Source organism: Zosterops lateralis (genome assembly GCF_965231275.1).
Source record: "Zosterops lateralis genome assembly, chromosome: 11".
Lineage (NCBI taxonomy): Eukaryota > Metazoa > Chordata > Aves > Passeriformes > Zosteropidae > Zosterops > Zosterops lateralis.
Window position 1 is genome coordinate 21,912,364 of NC_139771.1, and position 22,208 is coordinate 21,934,571.

The 22,208-nt window shown below is 50.5% G+C and overlaps 1 protein-coding gene across 1 annotated transcript in view; it reads right to left on the reverse strand.

Annotated features, from left to right (window-relative positions):
- Positions 1-22,208, reverse strand: part of PLXND1 (plexin D1) — a gene marked incomplete at its 5' end in the record, with an annotated part of 64,771 nt that overhangs the window by 37,001 nt on the left and 5,562 nt on the right. Inside the window, 9 exons of the mRNA XM_083869164.1 lie at positions 166-255; positions 2,012-2,119; positions 4,858-4,960; positions 5,358-5,466; positions 6,927-7,101; positions 7,576-7,705; positions 8,379-8,479; positions 10,196-10,327; positions 13,250-13,426. Coding sequence (XP_083725290.1) covers positions 166-255; positions 2,012-2,119; positions 4,858-4,960; positions 5,358-5,466; positions 6,927-7,101; positions 7,576-7,705; positions 8,379-8,479; positions 10,196-10,327; positions 13,250-13,426 — 1,125 coding nt within the window. The remainder of the gene's footprint in view (positions 1-165; positions 256-2,011; positions 2,120-4,857; positions 4,961-5,357; positions 5,467-6,926; positions 7,102-7,575; positions 7,706-8,378; positions 8,480-10,195; positions 10,328-13,249; positions 13,427-22,208) is intronic.

The following is a 22,208-nucleotide window of genomic DNA, read 5'->3' on the forward strand; positions in this document are numbered from 1 at the left end:
CCCAGAGGGGCAAATGCAGGAGTGAGGGAGGGAGGGAAGACAGCAAGTGGTGTCCCACTGCCAGGTGGGAGGTTGGGGGTGAGATCCTGCCTGCCCTGGAACCTGATCCTCAGCCGGGGGAAAGCCTGGGGGAAGCAGGGCTGGCAGCCTCACCCCTCGACTCACCAGCACATGTACACACTCCACGGCAGAGGAGTTCACCCACCGGGCTTCAAATGTCCTGTCTGTCCCAAAATGGCACTCCAGAGCTGTCTCCTAGGAGAGGGAAGACAAGGGCAGAATGGCTGCAACAATCCTTTGTGCAGTTCTCTGTCTTCCAGTCAGGGTCCATGTCCCACCCTGATTCTGCCACTGGCACCTGAACTCTGTCCAAGTCAAACAGGAGATCAGTACCTGACACTAAAGGTGCAGACCAGGAGCTGTGCCTGGCCCACAGCACACACAGACCAGGAGATGTGCCTGGCTGGGCTCTTGTAACCCCAACAGCCCCTCTGGGCTCCTCTGGGGTGTGCAGAACTCGTGCTGCAGTGCAGACTGAGAGCCAATGCTGTCCCAGGCCACCCTGTCCAAACCAGCCCAAACCAGTCTGTGATTTGGGCTCAAAGTCACCTTCCTCCTCCTCCTCCTCCCAACAACTACAGAGAGCAAATCTCTAATTCAAACAAGGACCCAGCAGAGAACATGTTCAAAGACAGATTTCTGTGCTGTTTTCCTGATAACACAAGGATGATATCCTGCACCAAATTATTGCTGTGCCGGCATCCGGCAGGAAAATATCCAATCTCCAAGCAGTTGATGCTCCACCACTACTGAGGTCTAGCTACCCTTTGAAAACTGGCAGATCTGATAAAAGACATGGGAGGAAGCACCAGGCTGCTGGCAGGCAGCTGCTGGCTCAGCAAGCACACAGGCAGAATCTTGCCCTGTGCATTGCCTGTGCCCAGGCAGCTCTGGCTGTGCAGGTTACCCACAGCCCTGCCCATGCAGTGCCCCTGCTGCAGCAAAGGGGTCAGGGCACATGTCCCTGAGGCTCCCAGCACTCATCAGTTCCTCCGGAGAGGGAAGGAGAAGAAATCCTACCCAGCACCCTGGGGCAGCGAGCAGAAGGTGGTGGAAGGAAGCCAGACTGCCAGGGCCTCTCCTGCTGCCCCTTTCCTGCTGACTCCATTTCCTGTGGGTTCCATGCACTATTGCTTCCTCCTCAGCCACCTCCAGCATCCAGACAGGAAGAAGGATTTCTCACCCTGTTTTGCTGATTGCAGAGGTCACAGGCTCCTTCCTGGAGGCTGGAGCTGTGCAGGAAAAGGCCACCCTATCCAGGCACGAGGGTCTGCTCTGCCCCTGTGCCAAGGGCAAGGAGGTGTGGTGGGAGTGGTGCCTCCACAGCCTCCAGCAGCACCCTCCAGCATGCCAGAACAGCTCCACCAGCACTTCCAAAACTCTCCTCTCCTGAAGAACAAGGAGCCACATGGCTGCCCAGGATGCTGGAATCATCAGCAGGGGCAAGGCAGACCTGGCCCCATGAGCCCTGTTGATCTGAGCCAAAATTACTCTGGGCAGCTTTCTACAAACACCAGAGCTAACTCAAGCACTTTCCCAGTGCTCAGCCTCTTTGCCCCAAATTCCTCTGGTTCTTTCTGGCATGCAGCACATCTCCAAAGGCACCATTTGATGTCCCTTTTTGCTTTTCACTGTTAGAATTAGCATATCAGAAAATTTCACAAAAAAGGCTTTTTCACACCAAACAAGCCCTGCAGTAACAATTCAAAATTAAACAACGCTTCCATGCTGTACTCAAACACTATGGCTCATACAGGGCTCCCTGCCTGCCACTCAGAGCGGTGTCCTTCACTCCCCAGTGTGGGCACTGGGGCCAGGCTGGCAAGTGGGATTGGGAGAACATGACACCAGCATGCGCCGTGGTAGAGCAAACACCCACAAGGGAACAGGGAGTTTTATTTCCCCCAAACACCTGTCCTAACCTTCCCAAGGCCTTTAGGAATCCATTTACCTTAGAGAAAGTTGCATTGGCCAGTGAGATCATGATGTTCTGAGATACACCCGTGGGCATCGGCTCCAGAGGGGCGGGTACTATTCGAGGACAGTCAATTTTCTTCTGCTAGGTACAAAAATAAGGAAAAAAAGAGGTTAGCTGGGTGCATGCTGAGCATCCTCAGCAATAAGGGAAGAGGGACCGTCAAGATCCTTGATAAGATTAATTTCACTGGGAGATGGGCACTGCCACCTGCACAGTGACCGTGTACCTGCACCTCAGCTGCCACTCCGGCCGTGACAGGGCCAGAATGACTGAAAGGAGGCACTGCCACTCCAATGGCAGATCACCAGTGTGACCCTCTCCCACCCTCTGTAAGCCATGCCCCATCCATTGCACTGCTCACTCCTGCCAGCACCTGCAGAGTCTCTGTTCCAGAGTCTCCATCCTGCAGAGTGCACAGGCTGTGTGGGCATGGAGAGAGGGCAGGAGGAACTACAGGGGCTTCAGTGAAGGGGCTGCAGTAGTAGGGCAGCTGCAGTGAAAGGCTCAAATGAAGCTGAAAAATTATTTTAAAAGGTCATCTGTCTCCCTACTTTTGTTCTCGTTTTAAATTGATGCCTCAGACACTGGAGCTGACTCAGAGTTCCAGTCTATGTGACAAACCCGTCCTGTTCTCTCATGAGACGTAAATCACACTGCGAAACTACAGCAAAAATGAAGCCAGATTGTGTGTGGCCCCAGGGTACATCCAGAGTAATGCCTGTGACAGTGGAGCCATTGGGGTAAAAGACGACAAAATACTTGGTCCATTATGCAAAATCAAGATTTCCTCTCACTTGCACTAAAGGTTATCCTGGTGTGGCTCCACTGATGCCAGTGCTGCTGCTGCTCCACAGAGAGGCTGAGCCTGCCCTCCCAGTGCTGGGATGTCTGTTCAGACACATCCGTGCTGCCACACACATCCCTGGGACCAGACATGCAGCAAGGAAAGGTTTCTCTCCTGCTCTCCCCCAGACCTAGATAGGGGTCAGGGAGCTACCTGGAATGCCTGTTTGACTGTGGAAAAAATGTTTCATTTCTGTCAGGACACTCATCTAACCAAGAACAATTGGTGCTGCCTAAACAAGGAGATTAAATAACAGAGATGAACGTGATAAGGGAAGCAAAATAGCAAAGCAAACAACTGGGGAGAGATTTCAGCCCCAAGCCTCTTCCAAGGGAATAAAAAGAGTTAAAACAAAACCAGCACAGCTACAATTTCCAGCAAAACCTCCCCTGGCCTGGTGAGTCCTTGCATGTCGCCAGAGCTGGCACAGCTTCCCAGAGAAATACACTTTAGAGGACTGATTAACTTGTCATCTTGCAGCCCCTTCTCCTGCTGTTCCCCAGCCACCAGAAATAGAGCTTCCAGCTGACTATATCCTTCACATCTGGACCAGAGGAAAGGGGCAGGATGTCCAAAATGCTGGAGGTGGAGCTTTCCCTGCAGAGCCATGCTCAGGTGCAGCCGTGCCAGCCACGGTTTGTTTACCAAAAGCTCCAAAGGCACAAAGAAAGCACCGTGTTTCCAGGGCTACAGAGCACCTCTCCTGCAGCTGCTCACAAGATCAGCAGGAGGCACAGAGAGAAAACAAACATGCCCAAGCAGGTCAGCATCCAGCCCAACTGTACCTCCGGAGCAGGAGATCCAAGGAGATAAAGTTAGTCCTTTGCTAATCAAGCAGTAACCCAGGGCAGTCCCCAGGTGACCACAGCCCTGATGTCACCCAGTGTCACTGCTGAGACTGACACCCCAAGTCCCTGGCACGAGCAGCACACACAGCACAAGCACCCACTGCCCCAACAGCCAGAGTGTGCCCGACCCACTGTGGGTTTCCCCAGGCCCTGGCACAGGACAGACACCCAACAGGAGCAACCATCAGGATGGTTTTCAGCTTCCCAGCACCTATCCAGACAGCCAGAGAAAATGCCAGACACTGAAACCTGTGAAGTGGACAAAGAAGAGATGCTTCCCCAAAACACCTGGGTATGCAGAGGCAGGCACAGCTGAACCCAACACTCTGCCCTGTGCTGCTGGGAGCCGCCACCTGGCAGGGACTTTTTCATCCCCATTTCCCAAGGATTTACAAAATCTGGAGCTGTACGTGGTGGCTTTGTCCCCACCCCCATGTCCTGCACTCAGAGTCGTCCACCTCCTTCCCCTGGAGAAGAGTGGATGCCAGGGCTGGCCCTGGGCTCAGCCTGAGAGTGAGAGTGGGACATGGGGCCAAACTCCTCTCGATGATGAGCATGGGGAACACTGGAGACCTGAGTTAAGAGCAGAGCACCGCTGCAAAAGGGATATTCAATTTACAGTGTGAAAGCTTGGCTTGGATCTAGAGCAGATTGATTGCTAAAAGGCCCATTTTATTTAAATTAACTTCAATTTAAATTTCAGTAGTAGGAACACTCTGATCCCCTGGGTATTAAAGCTGTAATTTGAAAAAGGGAGATTTTCTCCTCTGGATGAGCACCCCAGTGGTGCTCATTAACATACAGCAACCTTGAGTCAAAGCTAAGGCAATGCTGGAGAATGGCTGTGTCTTCTTGTACTCAAACCCAGGTATGAGAAGTCATGGAAAGCCAGGAGATGGAGCCCACAGGAGGCACCACAACAGCTGAACCCTTGATCCAGCTGCAGCCTCCTCACAAACACCTCAGCACAGCCCAGCATGGTGGGCACAGTGCAGTCACAGCTCACCCACACATCCCCTCCTCACCAGCAGCTGAGGAGGGAGCCCCAACCCCAGCCGGGCACAAGCCATGGCCAGGGAGTGCCAGGCACTGCTGGGGGAGGCTGGGAGCAGTTTAAGGAGCCTCACCTCCATCTGCAGCACATCCTCACACTGGGAGTGGTTGGACACGCAGCTGTAGGTGGAGGGGCACCAGTGACACTTCCACCTGGCTGAGAGGCAGCTGGTGCACCTGAAACGGCAATGGCAAGGTGAAGAAAGCAGAATATAGGATGCCTCAGGCCTGCAACCCATCTTCCCACTGTTCAGCCTGTAATAGTGCCTAGAAAATCCCACAGCAGGTGCTGGATTTCCCTCTCCTCTCCCTGGGAGAGGCAGGGGATGTGGCCAGAGCCCAGCACCCCCAGGCATCCCTGCCTGGCTTCAGGCCACAGCAGACTGAGAGCCACCTCCCCCTGCTTAGCAAAAAACATTTTTCCCCAAAAAAATGCTCTTTCCTCTCATCTGTCCCTCTGAGGAGCATGGCATGCTAGACCTGACTAAGACCTCCAGCTTCAAACTGCCCCACGTTTGTCACCCAGTGCCACCCAGGCCCTGGCACCACCTGCCTGCACACTGGGGTCACTTACGCTCTCTTCGGGTAGATGTTTCCAATCCTTTTGCAATCATAGATGGTGAAATTGGCCCGGATAATGTTTTTGTTGTTGACCCGGAGAGAAGTTTCAACAACCACGTGGTCTAAGAAAATCAAGCCAAAGAACATTGGGTTGCAACAGTCCCTTGCTCACACCCACACTCAGTAGACAAGAGAGACCCTTGGGGAAAAAAGGGCTAAATCTGATTTGTTTTCTCTAGGGCTTCCTCCAAGCTGCATTTCAGAACTTGGACCAGTCATCCTTTCTCCTCTGACCTTCAGCTCTTCCCTCTTAAATCAGCACTTTACATTACTCTCACAGAAAATAACATGGTGACTTTCAGCACAAAATTCCAGCATGTTATGCAAGTGTTAATTAACAGATTTAATTATTGTCTTCGCATGCAGTTGGTGCTAAATTATAATTTTTAAAATGTGGTAATTAAAACATGTTAGTTATCACGTTTTAAAATCCCGCTCACTTTCCCTCTGCAGGTGCCAACAAACCTGCAGAGAGTGGAAATCCCTTTTTTGGGAGCTCAACACACCATACCACCTTCCCTCCCCCCAAAATTGCCTAATTTTTTTTTCCTTTGCAATTTTGCCATATAAGCACCAGGGAGAAGAAACAATGCCTCTTTCAGAATACAGACAATAAATCAGCGCACTGGATTCCAGAAATTCATTTGGACATTGCTGTAACCAACAATACAGAGTAGTTAATGATCTCCCATTCTTCGGATAGCTTTGGAGAAAAGCAATGCAGCTTTACAAATGGGCCTTGGAAAAGTGGAATTTTCAAAAGGACTAGCTACTTCTCCCCTTACTGAAGTCAGCCATCCTCAACAGCACATCCACTCCAGGCTTGAAGGATGAAAATCCAACAAGCACTCAAGTCTGGACTGAAGCACCAAACTTCTCCAAAGGCACAGAGAGGGGCTGACTCCATGGCTAAGCAGCCAGTCCAGACCTGGTGAGCTCAGCTGACTTCAGCCTCGTCTCCTCTGGAGGCAGCTCCATGGAGCCTGGAGACAGGCACCCCCTGTGGCACCCTCGGAAAACAGGGGACACTGGACACCTCTGTCTGGCTTTGGATTGCAAAATGGGGACTAAGAGTTCCTGAGCTCCTTTAGGTACCCACTCCCTCTTCTTCCAGAACTTCTCCTGAAAGGCAGCTTGTGTTTGGGAGGGAAATCAAACAAAGCAACTGAAAATACCAATATAAAATAAACTACATTATTTGCCCAGGGCTAAAACGTTTTGGGCTTAGTACATACTAAATCTAAAGCAGAAGCTCAAACCAGATAAAAATAAGTACATAAACTGGCATTTAAATTCTGAAGCTTAAAACAAAAATTGATAGATTCGAAATACTATCAATTCATGTAAAGATGGTGGAACTCCTACACTTTGGAATCACAAGCCCTGTAAAACAGAAGCAGATTTGGGCTTTTTTTCCCTGTACACATTAATTGCACATACAATTGAAAAAAAAAAAAAAGCCTATTAAAAACTATGTCCACAAAAATGGTTAGAAGGAACAAGCTTGTTTGTCTCTATATACCTTGGTCATCAGGAAACGCTGGGTATTTCTCACGTGGAAGCAAACTGCAATAAATAAATTGGTTTACGTAATCCCCAGCGACTCTGGCTACCGTGTGGATGTTGTTTCCATAGTCACATGAAATATTTGTTCCGTTCAGGTTCGGGATAGTTCCATTTATTTGTATTATCAGGACCTACATTAGACAAAAAAGTCAGCTATTATCACAGAAAATTATATTTAGAAATCGTCAACATTTTAGAATCTTTTCAAATGTAGGCGACTCCAAAACAAGCCCACATACAAGGTCTGTCTTGAAACAAACAGCATTTTGATGAAAACCTTTAAAATATAATTAAAATACTTTAATATAGCAACAACACAAAACCAGGAAATGAGCTGACTCAGCTGTCTGCAGCTGATTGTGTTTGAAATTTTGTGCCCCTCCCGTGTATGTTTGGTGCAGCAGCCCTGGTGTTTTCTGCCTGCAGGCTCAGCCCTCGGTGCTGTTTGCCTACAGACCTGGCACCCAGCTGGCTCAGGGTCCCCGAGAGCCTTGGCCTGATGCAGCAGAGCTCAGCATCCCCCTGAGCCACACCCAAGGCAGCAGGAGCCCTGGGAGCAGGCAGGGCTCTGTGGGGAATGGATTTGGAATTGGCACCAAACGCACCGGGTTCTCTTTGTCAATGTTGATCTCGGGCTCCAGGATGGTCATGGATGGGCACTGCTCCACTCCTTCGCTCACACTGGCCCAGAAGTTGGCCCCTGTGGAGTTGGTGCACTCGTGCTGCAGAGAACACCTGCAACAAACAGAGGAACAGCTCATGGTTGATGAGTTTTAAAACAGGTGATAAAAAAATGTCCAATTCCTTGTGAGGGAAGCTCCTGAGAAAATCTTGTGTCTGTATCTTTTTCCTCCATCCATGCAGGTAAGCCTTAACATTTGCTGCTATGTTTAAAGTGTCTGTTACCATGATAAAAACATGTACTCCCACAGCACCAGGGGAGCAGCAGGATTGAGGAAGGCAAGAAAAGGCCAGGCTGAACCCAAACTCTGGAGGAGAGGATGACATTTTGTCTGACATCTTCAGTTTGCAAATGCGTAATCTAATTTTGAAAATCCCCTTTTGCATGTGATTGTCTTCTACTGATAGATGAGAGCTGCAGGGGCAAAGGATGGACTTCCACAGGGTGTGGGTTCTCCCACTCCTGTGGTTTGACACCTACAAGAGATTCTTTGCACTGGCAGCTGCCTGTGGCATGACAATGCAGCTATGGTGAAATCTTGGCTCTGAAGAACATCCCAACCCTTTGTGCCCGATGCAATTGTTTCCAACAGCACGCATTTTGTAAGGAATGGGAAAAGACTGTTGGTAGTGTGACTGTGGGGAAACACAGAAGGCACCAGAATTGTTGCCCAGGCTTGAGGGCCAAAGGAGAGGCTGCAGCAGCCCCGGACACGGCGGGCCCTACCTGGTCTCCATGGTGCACCACCCGCAGTAGGCATCCGCGGCGGCCAGGCACTCCGAGCACGTCGAGTACTGGCTGCAGGCAGCCACCTTCACCCGAGTCATCTGCACAACAACAGCACAGCTGCTTCCAAATGTGTCACAGGAGCCCCACAGGAGCACCCGCCCCGCCAGGACACACCAGCACGGCCACGTTCAGCTGGAGACAAGGCACCAGCACCTCGGGCTGTGACACCCTCACCCTGAGCAAACTCACCCCACACACGACAGGAGCAGACCCTGGCATGGCTTGGGAGCTGGAGCTGTGCCATGGCCACCTGGCACGGGGATGGGCCCTAGAAGCTGCCCCACTGGGGGCCCCTGGAGCCTGTCCCAGCCAGAGGCTGTGAGCTTCAAGACAGGAAGGATGCCCCAGGGCACGGGAAACCACAGGGTTTGCAGCCAGCTGAGCCAGGCTGGGCTGAGCTGCTCCTTTTCAGCCAGAGCCAGAGCAGGAGCCATGTGATGACCAGAGTGTGACACTGCACCTTTCAGAGGTGTCAGATGGACATAGCTTCATTGCTTGTCCCTCTCTGTGAAAAGCTCTCACCCAGACCTGCAGAAAGCTCTTCTCAAGATAGAGCCCAGCACTCTCTGGCTGTTTACACAAAGATCAGAAAGCAGCACCACTATAGAAACCTTGATTTGTAAAAAAATCAAAGTACCTCTGGGGACTCACTTGGCAGGAGCAGTTGGAAGGGAAAGCATGTGTTGGTTTCTGCTCTCTCCTCCTTTGATCTCTAAACATTTGGGAAGGAAACCTGAGTGGTTTGGAACAGTGGGGACTGAAAATGTGAGGTGCCAAGAGCCCTGAGCTCCCACCAGGCAAGCACACCCCAGGCTGTGGGCTCCTTGGCCAGAGCCCCACTTCACTCACAGCACCTCACTGTTCCCCAGCCCTGTGGGGCTCAGCAACCTCACCCCAGCCCTGTCAAACTCCTGGGGAGCTTCCCAGGATGCTAACTCCATCAAAGAAAAATTAACTCATCAGATTTATTGGAGAAGAAGCAGTCAGAGGAGGCACCACAAGCACCACAGCAGTTGTTTGATCAGCCTGAGCAGAGGGCACAGCCCAGGCAGGGACTGAGAGGAGACAGCCAGAGCCAACAGCTAAAGAGGCGTCCTGGGAGGGCTCTGTGAAATGATAATGACCAATCTGCAGGGAATTAGAGCTTGAAAAACACAAATGCAACATGTAACATTTGTGGTTATGCATCTGTTTTGACAGATTAAAACGTAATTCAGGACAAACCATCAGTGCCTGAAGCACTCAGCTCTCATCTTCCTACTCTGTTAACTTGATGGAGATGGGACCGCCTGTCTGTACCTGCTGTGGCTCTCCAGGGCTCTGCAGAGCCCTCCTGCCAAGCACTGAGCAGAAACCTCCCCAGGGACCACTTCTGACAGGCAGGCTTTTTGTCTGTAGGACCTCCTGAAAGCCTTCCTAAAGACCATGTACTGTCATTTTGGGGTTTCTGTACAGGAATAACCTTTGCTTATTTCTGCATTCCCATAAGTGCAATTGGTTTCAGTATCTTACACTCTTCTTTTTACCTGACCACCACAAAGACCTGCATGGTGCTGCATGGTGTTATCACCCAGCACAGGAGAATGGACAGGCACCTCCCCAGAAAGCCCAGAGACAGCCAAAGCTCTGAACAGCTTGGCTCTCACTATTAATCTTAAAGAAAATCTTATTGCCCCTTTCTGCTCCCAGCTCTGAGCTAAATCAAATGCATGCTGTGCTCCAAGAACTGTTTTGCTGAGGACTGAAGATCTCACCTGGTAAGAGGTCATCAGGTAGAGGTAGGTGGAATCAGAAGGGTCAAATTGCATGATGGGATGGACAGGCTCCCCATAAGCCACTGAAATGGATCTCCTGCTAATAACCTCCATTGCACTGTCCAAGTTAATCTGTGGAGAGAAGAGGCCACTCACTGAGACCATTTTCAAACACTAAGGGGAGAAGATTATTTCTCCTTGGTTATAAATAAAAACCAAAGTGATATACAGTGGTGCCCCAAGTTGTCATGCACTGTGAATCTCTGCACACACAGAGCTTTCCTGGAAAGTCATCTCTGTGTCACTGGGCAGGCATGGCACAGCCCAGAAAGCCCCAGCCTTGCTCAGTGACACAGGACCCTCATCATCCCTGGTCCCTCTGAGGGGCTGCCTCTGGAAAGTGTCTGACTGGAGGCTCTGCCCCTGCACAGCTGCATCCAGCAGGCACAGCAGTGTTTGTGTTATTACCCTCATGCAAGCAGCACCAGCCTTCAGGCCTCATCACATACCCAGGCACATTCTGTACAGAGAACATTGAGTTTCCAAAACTTAATGAAAAACAGTGAAAATCAGCAACAGGGCTGTACAGCATGGCACCTCCTGCTCCCTGCATATTTGAGAAATAAGTGTTGTCACTCCCAGACAGAAGAAGCTTCTATCCCTGCTGACTCCAGGAGACCATGGCAGCTGCCATGAGAGTGCCAAGTCCTACCTTGCCTCATGAATCACCAGCCGAAGCGCCGGCAGTGATGGAGGAGGCTGCACAGCATCACCCTGCCTTTCAGTTCCATGAATGTCTTGGCATTTGACTTGAAAATTCAGTAAATTAAATGTGGCATTGCTGAGAGGAAATAACAATGGGGCTACACAATTTCTCATGACAGTCACTTTTCAGCTTAAAACAGAAAGGGAATGAGGAAAATTCTTGCCTCCTTACTAGCAAGGGAAGGCAAAAAATTTAACAACCAAGTGTGCCTCTGTTTTCTAAATGTGGATTAATTAATTAACATAGGTTAATTAATTCTTACACTAGAGCAGCACTGACACACCCCAGTATGAAAGCACAGGCTCAGGCTTCTCTCTGCTAAGAAATGTATGCAAGCACTGAGAGCTATGCAGAAAATGTAGGGAACTATCACTGTGTCCCTTTGAAAGCTGGCTAGCCAGAAGCTAAATTATTTCCCTGGGATCACCCAAGATGCCCATGAACTGAGCCCTGACATTCTCCACTGCATCCTCTCTCCCTCGCTGCTGAGATGTGCTCCCTGCATGGCTGTTTACAGACACCTGTGCCTCCTGGGCATGTTCACCCTGCACCCTCTTCACACAGGTAATTTCCTTGGATCCCAGGGGGCTGCAGGCTCTGGTGAGAGCCCCCACAGCAGCACAGAGGGGCAGTGACCACCAGCCCTGGTGCAGCAGGCTGGGGTGGGCTGGAGGACACGCACTGCCCGGGGTGCTGGGGGGAGCAGAGTGAGTGAAGTCCTGGGTAAGCCCACCATGGCACATCTGTGGCCTTCCAGATCTGGACACATTAGGGCAGCCTCCTCCCACCCTCTCTCCCACCATTACCCTTGGGGCCACTGCACCCTGGCACATCTTGCCCTGGCCATGCTGCCCAAGCACTGCTGACCCTCTCATGACTGCTACACGTGGCATTGGCCCTCACCAAATGCCCATCTGCAACCACAGAATTGCATTAATTTGCCTTACATGCCCCTGGTAGCTCTAATTGCTGCTGGCAGGAGCTGGGCAAGCACAATTTCTACCCCTCTGCTGTCCTTTCAGGCAACAAATCTGAATGATTTGCTCACGCAAAGTATCTTGCATCCCGTGCCAAAGAGCAAGGAGCCCCAAAGGTAGAAAGGCTTCTGGTTATGCAGCTGTGTTGTGGAATTAGATTACAGCTATCTGAGCAAATTATCCCAGCACTGGGTAGCCAGGAGCCTCTCCCTAATGGAGGCACTGCAGATAAGGCTGGTCTCTCGGAGATGATAATGGAGCAGAGCTGTTAATGCCGTGTGAACAGGCTGCGCTGCGTGTGGCATGTGCCCCCCAGCCTGCTGTGCCTGGCCCAGGGCCAGCTCCCTCCCACCCTCCCAAGTTACCTGCCCCTCTGGGCAAAAATCAAAGCAGGGAGCTCCTTTGTGATTGTTCCCACATTTCTGCCAGGAGCACTTAGACGCAAGGGAAGAGCCTGGGTAAGTTTTCTTCTATCTAAGTATTTTGATCCAGTATCCCGCATTATGCACCAGTCCCCCCAGGCAGAGATAAAGCAGGTATCAGCTGTCTCTGCTCCAGGCCTTTTCCCCCTCTTCTCTATGGACTTTTGATACTGGCAGGTTACCAGAGTGCTGTGGCTGCCTGGACTCAAAACTTTCTCTGGCAAACTTCAAGCACTGAGGTTACTGAGAGCTTGGCCTTGTGCCCTGGCTGCAGAGCTGGGGCACTGCATCACCCTGCATCACCTCTGGCATGTCATTTGGAACAGACTCCACCATGGGTTCACACCTGCTTTGGATTCAGCTGTGAAGAAGAATCTCTTTGTGATTCCCCTATCTACATGGAGTGTTCAAAAGCCATCACCTCAGAGGGAGAATTTAATAGAAGAGCTTTCAATAACTGTAATACCTTCAACAGTTAAAATAATAACAAAACATTGTAGTTAAAATTACATTATATTGTGTATATAATAGTATTGTTTTAAAATTATATTAATATAATTAAGAAAATAGTTTAATAAAATTAATTAATAATTCAACACTGCACAATAGCATTTTCAGCTTAGGGTTATCAAAAGCGTCCTGCTCACGTGGCAGCCCTGAGCAGTGATTAACAGCCACCAGCCATCAGGCAGCGTGTGTCTCTCTCCAGGTTATGGCAGTAGGCAATGACTCCTTCGTTGCCTGAAAGAAGCAGGTGCTCAAACCAAGCAGACAAGAGGTGTCCTCCTCTGGGCAGACCAGAGGGGCTGGAAGGGGCAGCCCCAACACCCAGCCCGTCCCCAACCCTGCTGCTCCATGCTGCCCCATGCTGCTGCTGGGCCCCACTTGCCTTCAGGAGTCCCCCGCTGGCTGTGCCCAGGAACACAACCGTGTAGTTGTTGACACTGGCCACTGCCACCGCAGTCAGGCCGCTGTAGGTGAAGATGGGGGTGGCAGTGACGGGGTTCACGATGGCCAGTGGGTGCTGCAGGTGGGCGGCTCCACAGTCCAGCTGCTCCGGCTGCAGCTGGGGAGAGACACAAACATCAACAGGCTGCACAAACATCAGGATGTTCCCTTGCCATGCCCCCTCAGGAGCAGTGGGGACAGACTTCCCAGAGCCCTGCTCTGCCTTCCTAGAGCCCCTCACTGCTGAGTCACAGAACAGGAAAATGCAACTGGACCTGGCCGATGAGGTGACCCACAAGGGCTGGCACCTGGGCACAAGGTGAGACCAGGGCTTCCAGTTGATTCACTGTCAGGTACCAAGGGGCAAAGGCTTAAGGACTTGTCACTGACCTGTATCTATGAGCAGGCATTTGATTGTTTGGCCGAAAGCAAGACAACAGACCTGCCTCTCCTGTGCTAAATTAATTAGTGCATTTGCTGCATGACAGCAGCATTTGCAAGTGGAACTGATGCCTCATATTCCTACTACCCTGCCAAGACGCCCCCAAGATTTATGACCCCTTCACTAAAAATCCTCTGAGATTCTCATGTAATTTCTGATCAGACAGCTTGGATGGATTCGACAATGCCTGAACACCACAACAGTCTCCCTGCCAACAATTCACCTGCAGTAACTCCTGCAGCAGCTTTTCTGAGCTGCAGCGGCTGCAGCCGGAGCCGTTCAAATGATGGGCACGTTTCAAGGGCCATTACCACATCATCCACAGTGCCACCCCAGGTTTAGCCTAGGGGAGGCTGTGACCACACTCTTTGGCAGGGCTGGCATTCCAGCAGCAGCAGGTATCCATAGGTTATCTGCCACAACCCAAGCCCAAATTGTGGGAAGTGCCCGTACAAAACTCCAGCAAGAGGTGTCTGGAGGGCTGCAGCCCACACCCCAAGGACAAGGCACATTTCTGCCTTTCTGAATCAGTCATAAAGCAGATAGCCTTGCCACAGAAGCTGACAGAAGTCTGAATTTAAGCAGAGTAAGTGCAGGGATTTGAGGCTGTATCTGTCAGGGATTGGGAATGCAGTTTCCACCAGGCAAAAGGCGACGGCCAGCCTGTCCAGCACAGCCCTCCCTCCTGCACCAGACACGGAGTAACAAAGCTTGATGTGAAAAACTTCCTCTGATCACAGGAGTGCCAAACGGGGCAGCACATCCAAAGCTGCAGCTCTGTTCTTACGGGATCAAGACAAAAGGATCACTTGTGGATGCAATGCTAAATGAATTTTGCAGATTTACTGCATCTCATTCTAGTAAAAAGTAAAATCACAAATTCTTAGGTGTGTTTGGCCTGTAACTGGGCCACACAACTTTTTTTATACTATACAGAGGACATGGCAAGCCATTCATGTTTCTGACTTAATGACTCCTTCCCTTCACAAAGAGATATTTAGAAATTCACTCGGGTTTATTTACTTGCATTAGAGATGATTATCTCTAGCTCCTCTTCATTACTCTTTAAGAATATCACCCCCTGAAGCTTACAAGGCTCCTTCCTGCAGAGAAACTGAGGCACAGAGGCACCTCCGGCCACCTGGGACCCCAAGGGATGCTCAGCACCTCCTCTCTCCGGCAGCTGTGCAGGAGCTGGGACCAGCATCCCTGCCTGCCAGCCTGAAAGACGTGGCCCTTTCTTCTCACAGGTGGCCAAAATGACGGGAAGTCCCTTATCTGCAGCGCCTGCCTGCTTATAAATCGTGCACTTCAGAGCTCATAGCAGTGCAAAGTGTTTTCCATAGTAAACAGGATGTAACTATTCTAGCCCAGGCCGAGCTTTATTTTGGCGGCACACATCCTTCCTCTGAAACACCTTTCTTCAAATGACATCAGATTTTCCAACAAACGGATGGACAGGAGACATAAGCTATTTCCCTCTCCCGGGTCCAAAGAAGGGATGACATGCTGTGCTGCTGCCTGCACCCCACAGCACCAAGAGGACAGCTACTTCCATCACGTTACAGTAAACAGGATACAGCTAAGCCATATCCTTCTGCAGGCAGTCACCACAGCTGGGGAATTGCACTGGATAAATGGAATAGAAGGCCATCTCCAAGAGGAAGGGGTTAAATCTCACTCCTTAAATCAAGCTGCACTATCCTGAAGTGGGAAAAGAACAAAAGTTATGTTTTCTTCCAAAACCAATCTCTTTCTATAATCTGCATTTTAAAACACCCCATGGGCATTTACTGTATTGCTTCTATTTTTCTTTGACATGCTCTGGCTACTCAGTAACTCACAGAACTGTGGGCTGATTCTAGATCCCAAACCTCCTGCCCACGAAAGGTTTGACTCTGCCACTCTGTGGCTGATGAGGAGCCTCTTGGGCACAAGCTGGGGACAGCCACAGGCAGCACCAGCTCTGCCAGCCCCTGTGCCCTGCCAGGATGAGGGGAACACGCTGCTGTGTCCCTGCACACTGCAATATGTGCTATTGCTGCAAAAATTCACAAGTGATGCAAATGAATTTAAATCAAGGGGCCACAGCTAAGAGGATGGTTACTCAGATTAACCCCTGAGTGCGATTGCAGAAACAAAGTGGGACAGAGATAAAAGATTTCCAGCCACATCAGAGCTCAAGAGTTCAGCTGTCTTCACAGTGTGAGTTCAGTTCTTTATCCCAGGCCTATAAGGAGCATAAAAAGCGATTTCCCAGAATTTCCATTACAGCTCCCCAGCCCTGGGCATGCAGGATGTCCCTTCGGGAAGGAAGTCTGTTGGAAACAGAAGGAGGAAGAGGAGTGGTGAGGCAGCTCTCAGGAAAACCATGAAATGCGCTGATTTCTGCATCCTGTGTTTGTGACCTTAAAAATAGTTCCCAAGCAAAGCTGGAGCTAATTTGTGACTCAGAAGCTGTGGAGTAGAGGAAAGCCCTGAGCCCCTGCCCTCCACCAGGCCGGGCTGGCTGTGCTGCAGCAGCTCCAGAGCTCCGCAGTGAGAAGGGGAGCCCGGCCCCTTTCAGACTTCATATCAGAGAGGATTAAAGTGTTGGCTTCCAGCATGCCTGGAGTCCTGGGAAAATGACACAGCCAGCATCGGATAATCCGCTCCAAACTTGTTGATTTGTGGGACTTAGCCATCATCTTCATAGGCTCAAAATTTGGCAGCTGCTCCCACACAACTGACATTTTCAGGCCATTAAAGGCTGTGATAAAAGGGCTCTAGTTTTATCTCTTGCCTTCCTTAACATAAACCATTAGGCTTTTATTAACATTTAGGTATGACTCAGGGAAATTTCTGACTGCAGAGAGAATATTCAGAATAATTAGGATACTGTCTCAAGAGAATAGCAGGACACAGATTCATGCTGAACAGTAGGGACAGGGTAAAAACCAGTGGTGAAATATTGCCTAGGAGAATGGACACAGGCAGTGATGCCAAGCCAGCCTGGCTGCACTATGCTGTCAGGGAGAGCACAAGCCCTGCTCTGTGTCGGGCAGAGCCCAGACCAAGCACACACCCCCAGCATTCCCCCCAGAGCTCCCCCGTCCCCCAGCAGTTTGTACACACAATCACTCGTTTATCTGCTGCAGTGCCACAACCAGACCTGTCAAAACCAGGCTTTTTGGGATGCCTGGAGGAAAATGTCATCCTCAGAAGAGGACTCCACTGTTGAGGCACTTGAGATGTAAGCAGTCTCCAGCTGCAGTGCTGCTCAAGGGCAGGCATTAGCAGAGAGCTCCTCAGACTTCCCAGCATATTTTTTAGGCAACAGGAGGCAAATCAATGTGCACTTGTGGCCAGCCAAGGCACTCAGGCTGAGAATCTCTGGCAAAGCAAATCTGGACAATTTTTTCTCAAGGATAACCAATAGCACAGGATCCACACAGCACAGCAGATATTCTTAAAAAAAAAAACAACTCAAAAAAAAACCTCAAAAAAAAAAAAACCTCAAAAAAAAAAAACCTCAAAAAAAAAAAAAAAAAAAAAAAAAAAAAGGCTTAAAGTGAAACTTGCACTCTGGCTTGCTTAGAATTCACGTTCCTCAGGTGAGGAGGCAGCAGTTTTGCTGTTTTGCCCGTTTGCACAATGCCAGCCCTGGGCTAGGGTATTTTGGGAGCCACAAATGTGACACCAGGCATGGTCTATCCCAACACCCCTCTGCCCCCTGCAGCACCTGGACCTTGTGCCTGCAGGGAGCTATCACTCTTAGAAAACTCAGTCTTCCCTCTCTCTACTCTTGACTCCAACCTTCTCTTTCCTGCCAGCTCCTAAATTTCACTCTTGGCAGTCTCCCATGGGACTGGTGGTTGGGCTAAGGAAGGGGACAGAGCAGAGAGGACTATTAAAAGGCAGGGCACAGCAAGCACAGGACGGATGGCTGGAGATAGGCACAGCTGGGGTGGGCCAAACCACAGCAGCTCAGCAGCAGCAGCAGCATGCTCACCTCCACCACAGCCACAGCCCTCAAACCACCAGAGGTGTGAGAAGTGTGAATGCTGGAACAGGCTCTCAGTGTCCCACATCATCTCAAGAGGGCAAAACCCAAGCTCCATCTGCTGCTCTGGCAGTGGCAGCCCTGGGCAGACAGCACGTGTGCCTGCTCTGTTGCTGCCTGCCAGAACCCACCTCAGCAGGAGGACACAGGGGCTGGGACAGGACCGGGGCACTGCTGAGCTGCAGGCACAGCCAGTCTGCTGCAGTGAGGCCAAAGCCTGACAACAGCTTGAACAACCACAGGTTCCTATTGCCATCCAACCATCTGCTGCTGTGAGTCCTCAGAGGCTCCAGCCTCAGCTCCAGCAGTGGCACCAAAGTCGGATGCCTGCAGCTGACAGTGTGATTCCCCTCTAAGTCTCCTCTGCTCCCTCCTCCAGCCACAACTGGCCCAGCTCGTGGCCACCATGACTCCATCAGCCCCAGTCCTTTCATGCTGACCCCAACTGGAAAAGAAAGCTGAAGACAATGCAGATGGGTGACTGGGAGGACCTGCCCAGCCCTCCCCCAGAACACCCTTCCCAGCACTGGCAGCCCCAGCATGGGCCCCCTTCCTTTCTCCACACAAGTCGGGGGTCTGGCACCCACCAGTGCTTCCCCCAGCAGGGCACTGGAACAGCAAGTGCAACAGCATGAGGACTGCTTAAAGCAGAGAAACATGAAAAAGAAGCACTTTTTAAACTAAAATTGCACATCCTTCATGCCACCAGGAAGACTGGTCAAGCTTATTATGTTAGCCTTCATCCTGCATTAAATACAATACTTCAGATTATACAATCAAATCCACTAGGAATGAGCAAGCAGAGGGATTAACAAACAGGCTCCAGAGGGGTTGTCACAGTCAGAACAGCACGTGTTTGAGCAGCAAGAGCTTGTATGTCCTTTAAATTCACCCCTCTCAGAAACTCGGCTCCTCTCCCCACTCTCTGGGGACAAGGGGCTGAGCAGATCAGCCAAGTGTGCCTCATCTCAAGGACACCCACTCCTGCTCAGAAGCCCAAGAGACACCTCCCCCATTGAAACTGCTCAGAGTAAGACACTTGGTTTATTTAGGCTGTACTTTCTTAGCTGCTCTTTCCCTGTTACCCCTCCACCACTCAACCTGTTCTCTCATTTACATTAAGCTTTGGCCTCAGTAGCCAACCTCGGGCATTCAAACCCTCTTCCACAGGGAAGAGTCCCTGATGAACCGTGAGTTCAGCTCCTCGATCTTTGGTCGTTACTATTTTATTATTGCTAGTACTAACACTTAGCACTTCACATGCTCAAAGTGCTCTGAAGGCATATCTGTGCAAGTCAGGGCTGAAAAAAGCATCCATTAAAGGAACAGCTCCTTACCTAGCACAACTGGTCTTTTGCATGTGTCAGTTCAAATCTATTTCATTTAGCAACAGTTTATAGTAAATGTTTTCCTGTATTTTCCTCATTAGTTCTGCTGAATCAATTAAGCCCCGAGATAATGAGCAGAACTCTACCCTTCTTTTATGCATCCTAAGTAAAAACTGCCTCTGAGAAGCAACGCTGAGCTGCAGTGCTGTTCCCCTCTGGGCACCCCCCATGCATCACCTGCTCCACAGCCTCAGCACCAAAAAACAAACAACCACTACTTGGTGGAGATGGCAGTGGCCACAAGCAGTTCACAGCCTGCTGTATGTTGGCAGCACACAGCAGACAGTGGATGAAAACCAAATAACCAAAGGGCTCCTGCTCCAGAAGGGAGCTGTACACAGCACCAAATACCTTAAACAGAGATGAGACAGAGATTGAAAGGCAAGTTCCAGATTTCCTTCAAATAACAGAGGTATATGTTTTCAAGATCCAGACTTTCAGGCAATTTTTTTTCTGGGTTAGAATTGAAAGATTTGTATTCCATTTCTGCTTACAATATATAACCTGCAGACGTCTTGTAATGGCAACAACCCTCCAGTGGTTCAGGCCCCAAAATAGGCAGCCTTGTTCCAGTAGCTGGCATAGCATTGGCTACGTTCCATGGCTGCAGATGCAAACACGAGCCTGCAGCTTCACTGGACACTGGGGTTTGTGCCTGGGCTCAACCACCCCACCAGAGCTCCACAGCTCCCACAGCAGCACTCTTGGGAGCACAGCAGCAAACCCAGATTGTGGCTCTGGCCACGCTGCCTTCAGAGGAAGGACACAGCCAAACAAGCCCCCTAACACAGAAAAGAGCTTGACTATATCCAAGTTAACCCCTATCATGTTGCCTGGAGAAAAAGCCCATGCTGAGGAGCCTCTTGACCCACCTTGCAAGGCTGTGCTTATCCACAGGTCTGATAAACGGGAGAGGAAGGCACAGGGATCAGCAAGAGCAGATCAGACCATGGGCCACCCCTGTTCCAGCAGGATGCCCCAGCCAGCACACCCTCACTCCCTGGAGACAGCCAAGCCCCAACTCCCACAGCCCTGTGAAGGAGCCAGCACACACACTCTGTGTTAGACAAGCCCTGCTGACCCTCAGGAGGCATCAAGGCAAGATCACTGTGGGCTTTGCCATCCACCCTGCTCCCAGCACATCCCATTTGACAAGGGCTCGGTTCAGTCTGGGCTTTCCCAGGCACAAGCCCTCCCACACCCCTGCAGACTCGCTCTGGCAGAACAGCAGAGCTGCTCTCCAGATGTTGGCAGTAAGTACTGCTCCCTCTGTTTAAAAATGTCAATAAATTCTACTGGCCTCTTCAAGTGAGAGATGCTGTAGACAGTCTGACACCTACTCCACCTGCTGCAGCCCAATTTGAAAACAACAACTTCAAATCATTTCTTTACCAACCCTGCAGGAATCAAAACAAAACAAAACAAAACAAACAAACAAACAAAAAAAAAAACCAAAACCAAACAAAAAAACCCAAAACACCATCAAAAACACCTGACCAAACCAAAAAAAGAAATAGCAAAGTGGATCCCTGCTGCAGGCACAGCCCACCCTCATTGGGAGAGGACATCAGTGTCCCAACAGTGCAACTGAACTGACACCTATTGGGATTTACAAAGCATGGTGAAGTGTTTCTACAGCATCCCTGGGCATCCATACACATCTTACTATGCCTTATTCACTTCTCCAGGTGCCCTCAGCCCCAACAATCTTGTCACTCAACCACTGTAAATGAAACTTTGAAACATCAGAAAAGAGATGGCAAATCTTCCTTTCCATCCACAGAGACCCTGTAGCTGACCCTGCATCCACTGCAGCTCCTGGGGCCTGGGTTCACATTCACACGTGGGAGGTCAAACACCTGCCCTGGAAAAACCTTGGCTTAAGCCAAAATTACCCTTTTCCTGTTTTTCACTTAAACTGTTATTTAGTTACAGGGGATTTGATGAGCTCAATGAATCAAACCCAGTCTGAGCACCCAGGCACCAGGAATGCCCAGGTCTGTACAGCCAGCTGTTGGCTGAGCTCTCCAGAAACCAGCAGCATGCCTGTGACCCCCTGCCATGCCGAGGGACTGGCAGACACTTCACCTGCCCAGCCAGCAGCACTGGGCTCCCAGAGCAGGCAGGCACCATGCCACAGTCAGGAGCCAGTTTCTGTTCCCTAAAGCAGCACAACTTCCTGTTTCCAGGCACAGAAAAATTTGCCCCTCTGACCAAATTTCCCTTTGCAATTTGGGACCTGTTTAAGCTTGAGTTGCAAAGCAGGGATGAGCCCTGGGGCCCCAGGAAAACATTCCCACCACCCACCTTCAGCTCAGGGCACCGACCTGCTCCTCAGGAGACTCCCCTGCCTGGCACAGAGCAGGAGAGCCCTGCGAGCCCTGGCAGTGGGAGAGCCCCAGGCACTGGCAGCCCACAGAGCTGAGCCTGCCTTCCCAGCAAGGATGGTGTTCACACAGCCTGCGTGCACCTTGACCGAGCAGCAGGTTGTATTTTCACATAAATTCCCAAGGAAACCTAACCAACAGTTGACCACAACTTACTAGTACCAGGTGAGACACAGAACAGGTAGACAGTGCTCTGGGCTGGCTCTAAAGCCAGGCAAAGCTCACACTGTGGCTTAAACCTCTCACTGGGCCACCCTGGCTCCTCACCCCCCAGCCCTTGCAGGGCAGCTGGAGAGTCTCTGTAGTGTCACATCCCACAGCAAAACAGATGATGGTGACAACCACGGTGTGTCTCTATAGTACCTGGGCAGTGACACCTGGGGGTGGTGCCAGCAACTCCAAACAGCCCACACTGCCAAACACAGAAACTAGCCTTGCTACAAGAACTACTGCCTCGTTTTTAATGAAGAAATTAAGTGTAAATTCCCAGTTTCCTTTCTGTGGCTAATCCTCTGGATTTGTTTGAGTAGATGTAGGGTTAGAGCACATTTAGTTTCATGTTTGGAATTTCTAAATTAGTATAAAGCAGCACTTCAAAGTAACTCAGCTCCTATAAAACCCAATCCCATGGAGCTGCCACA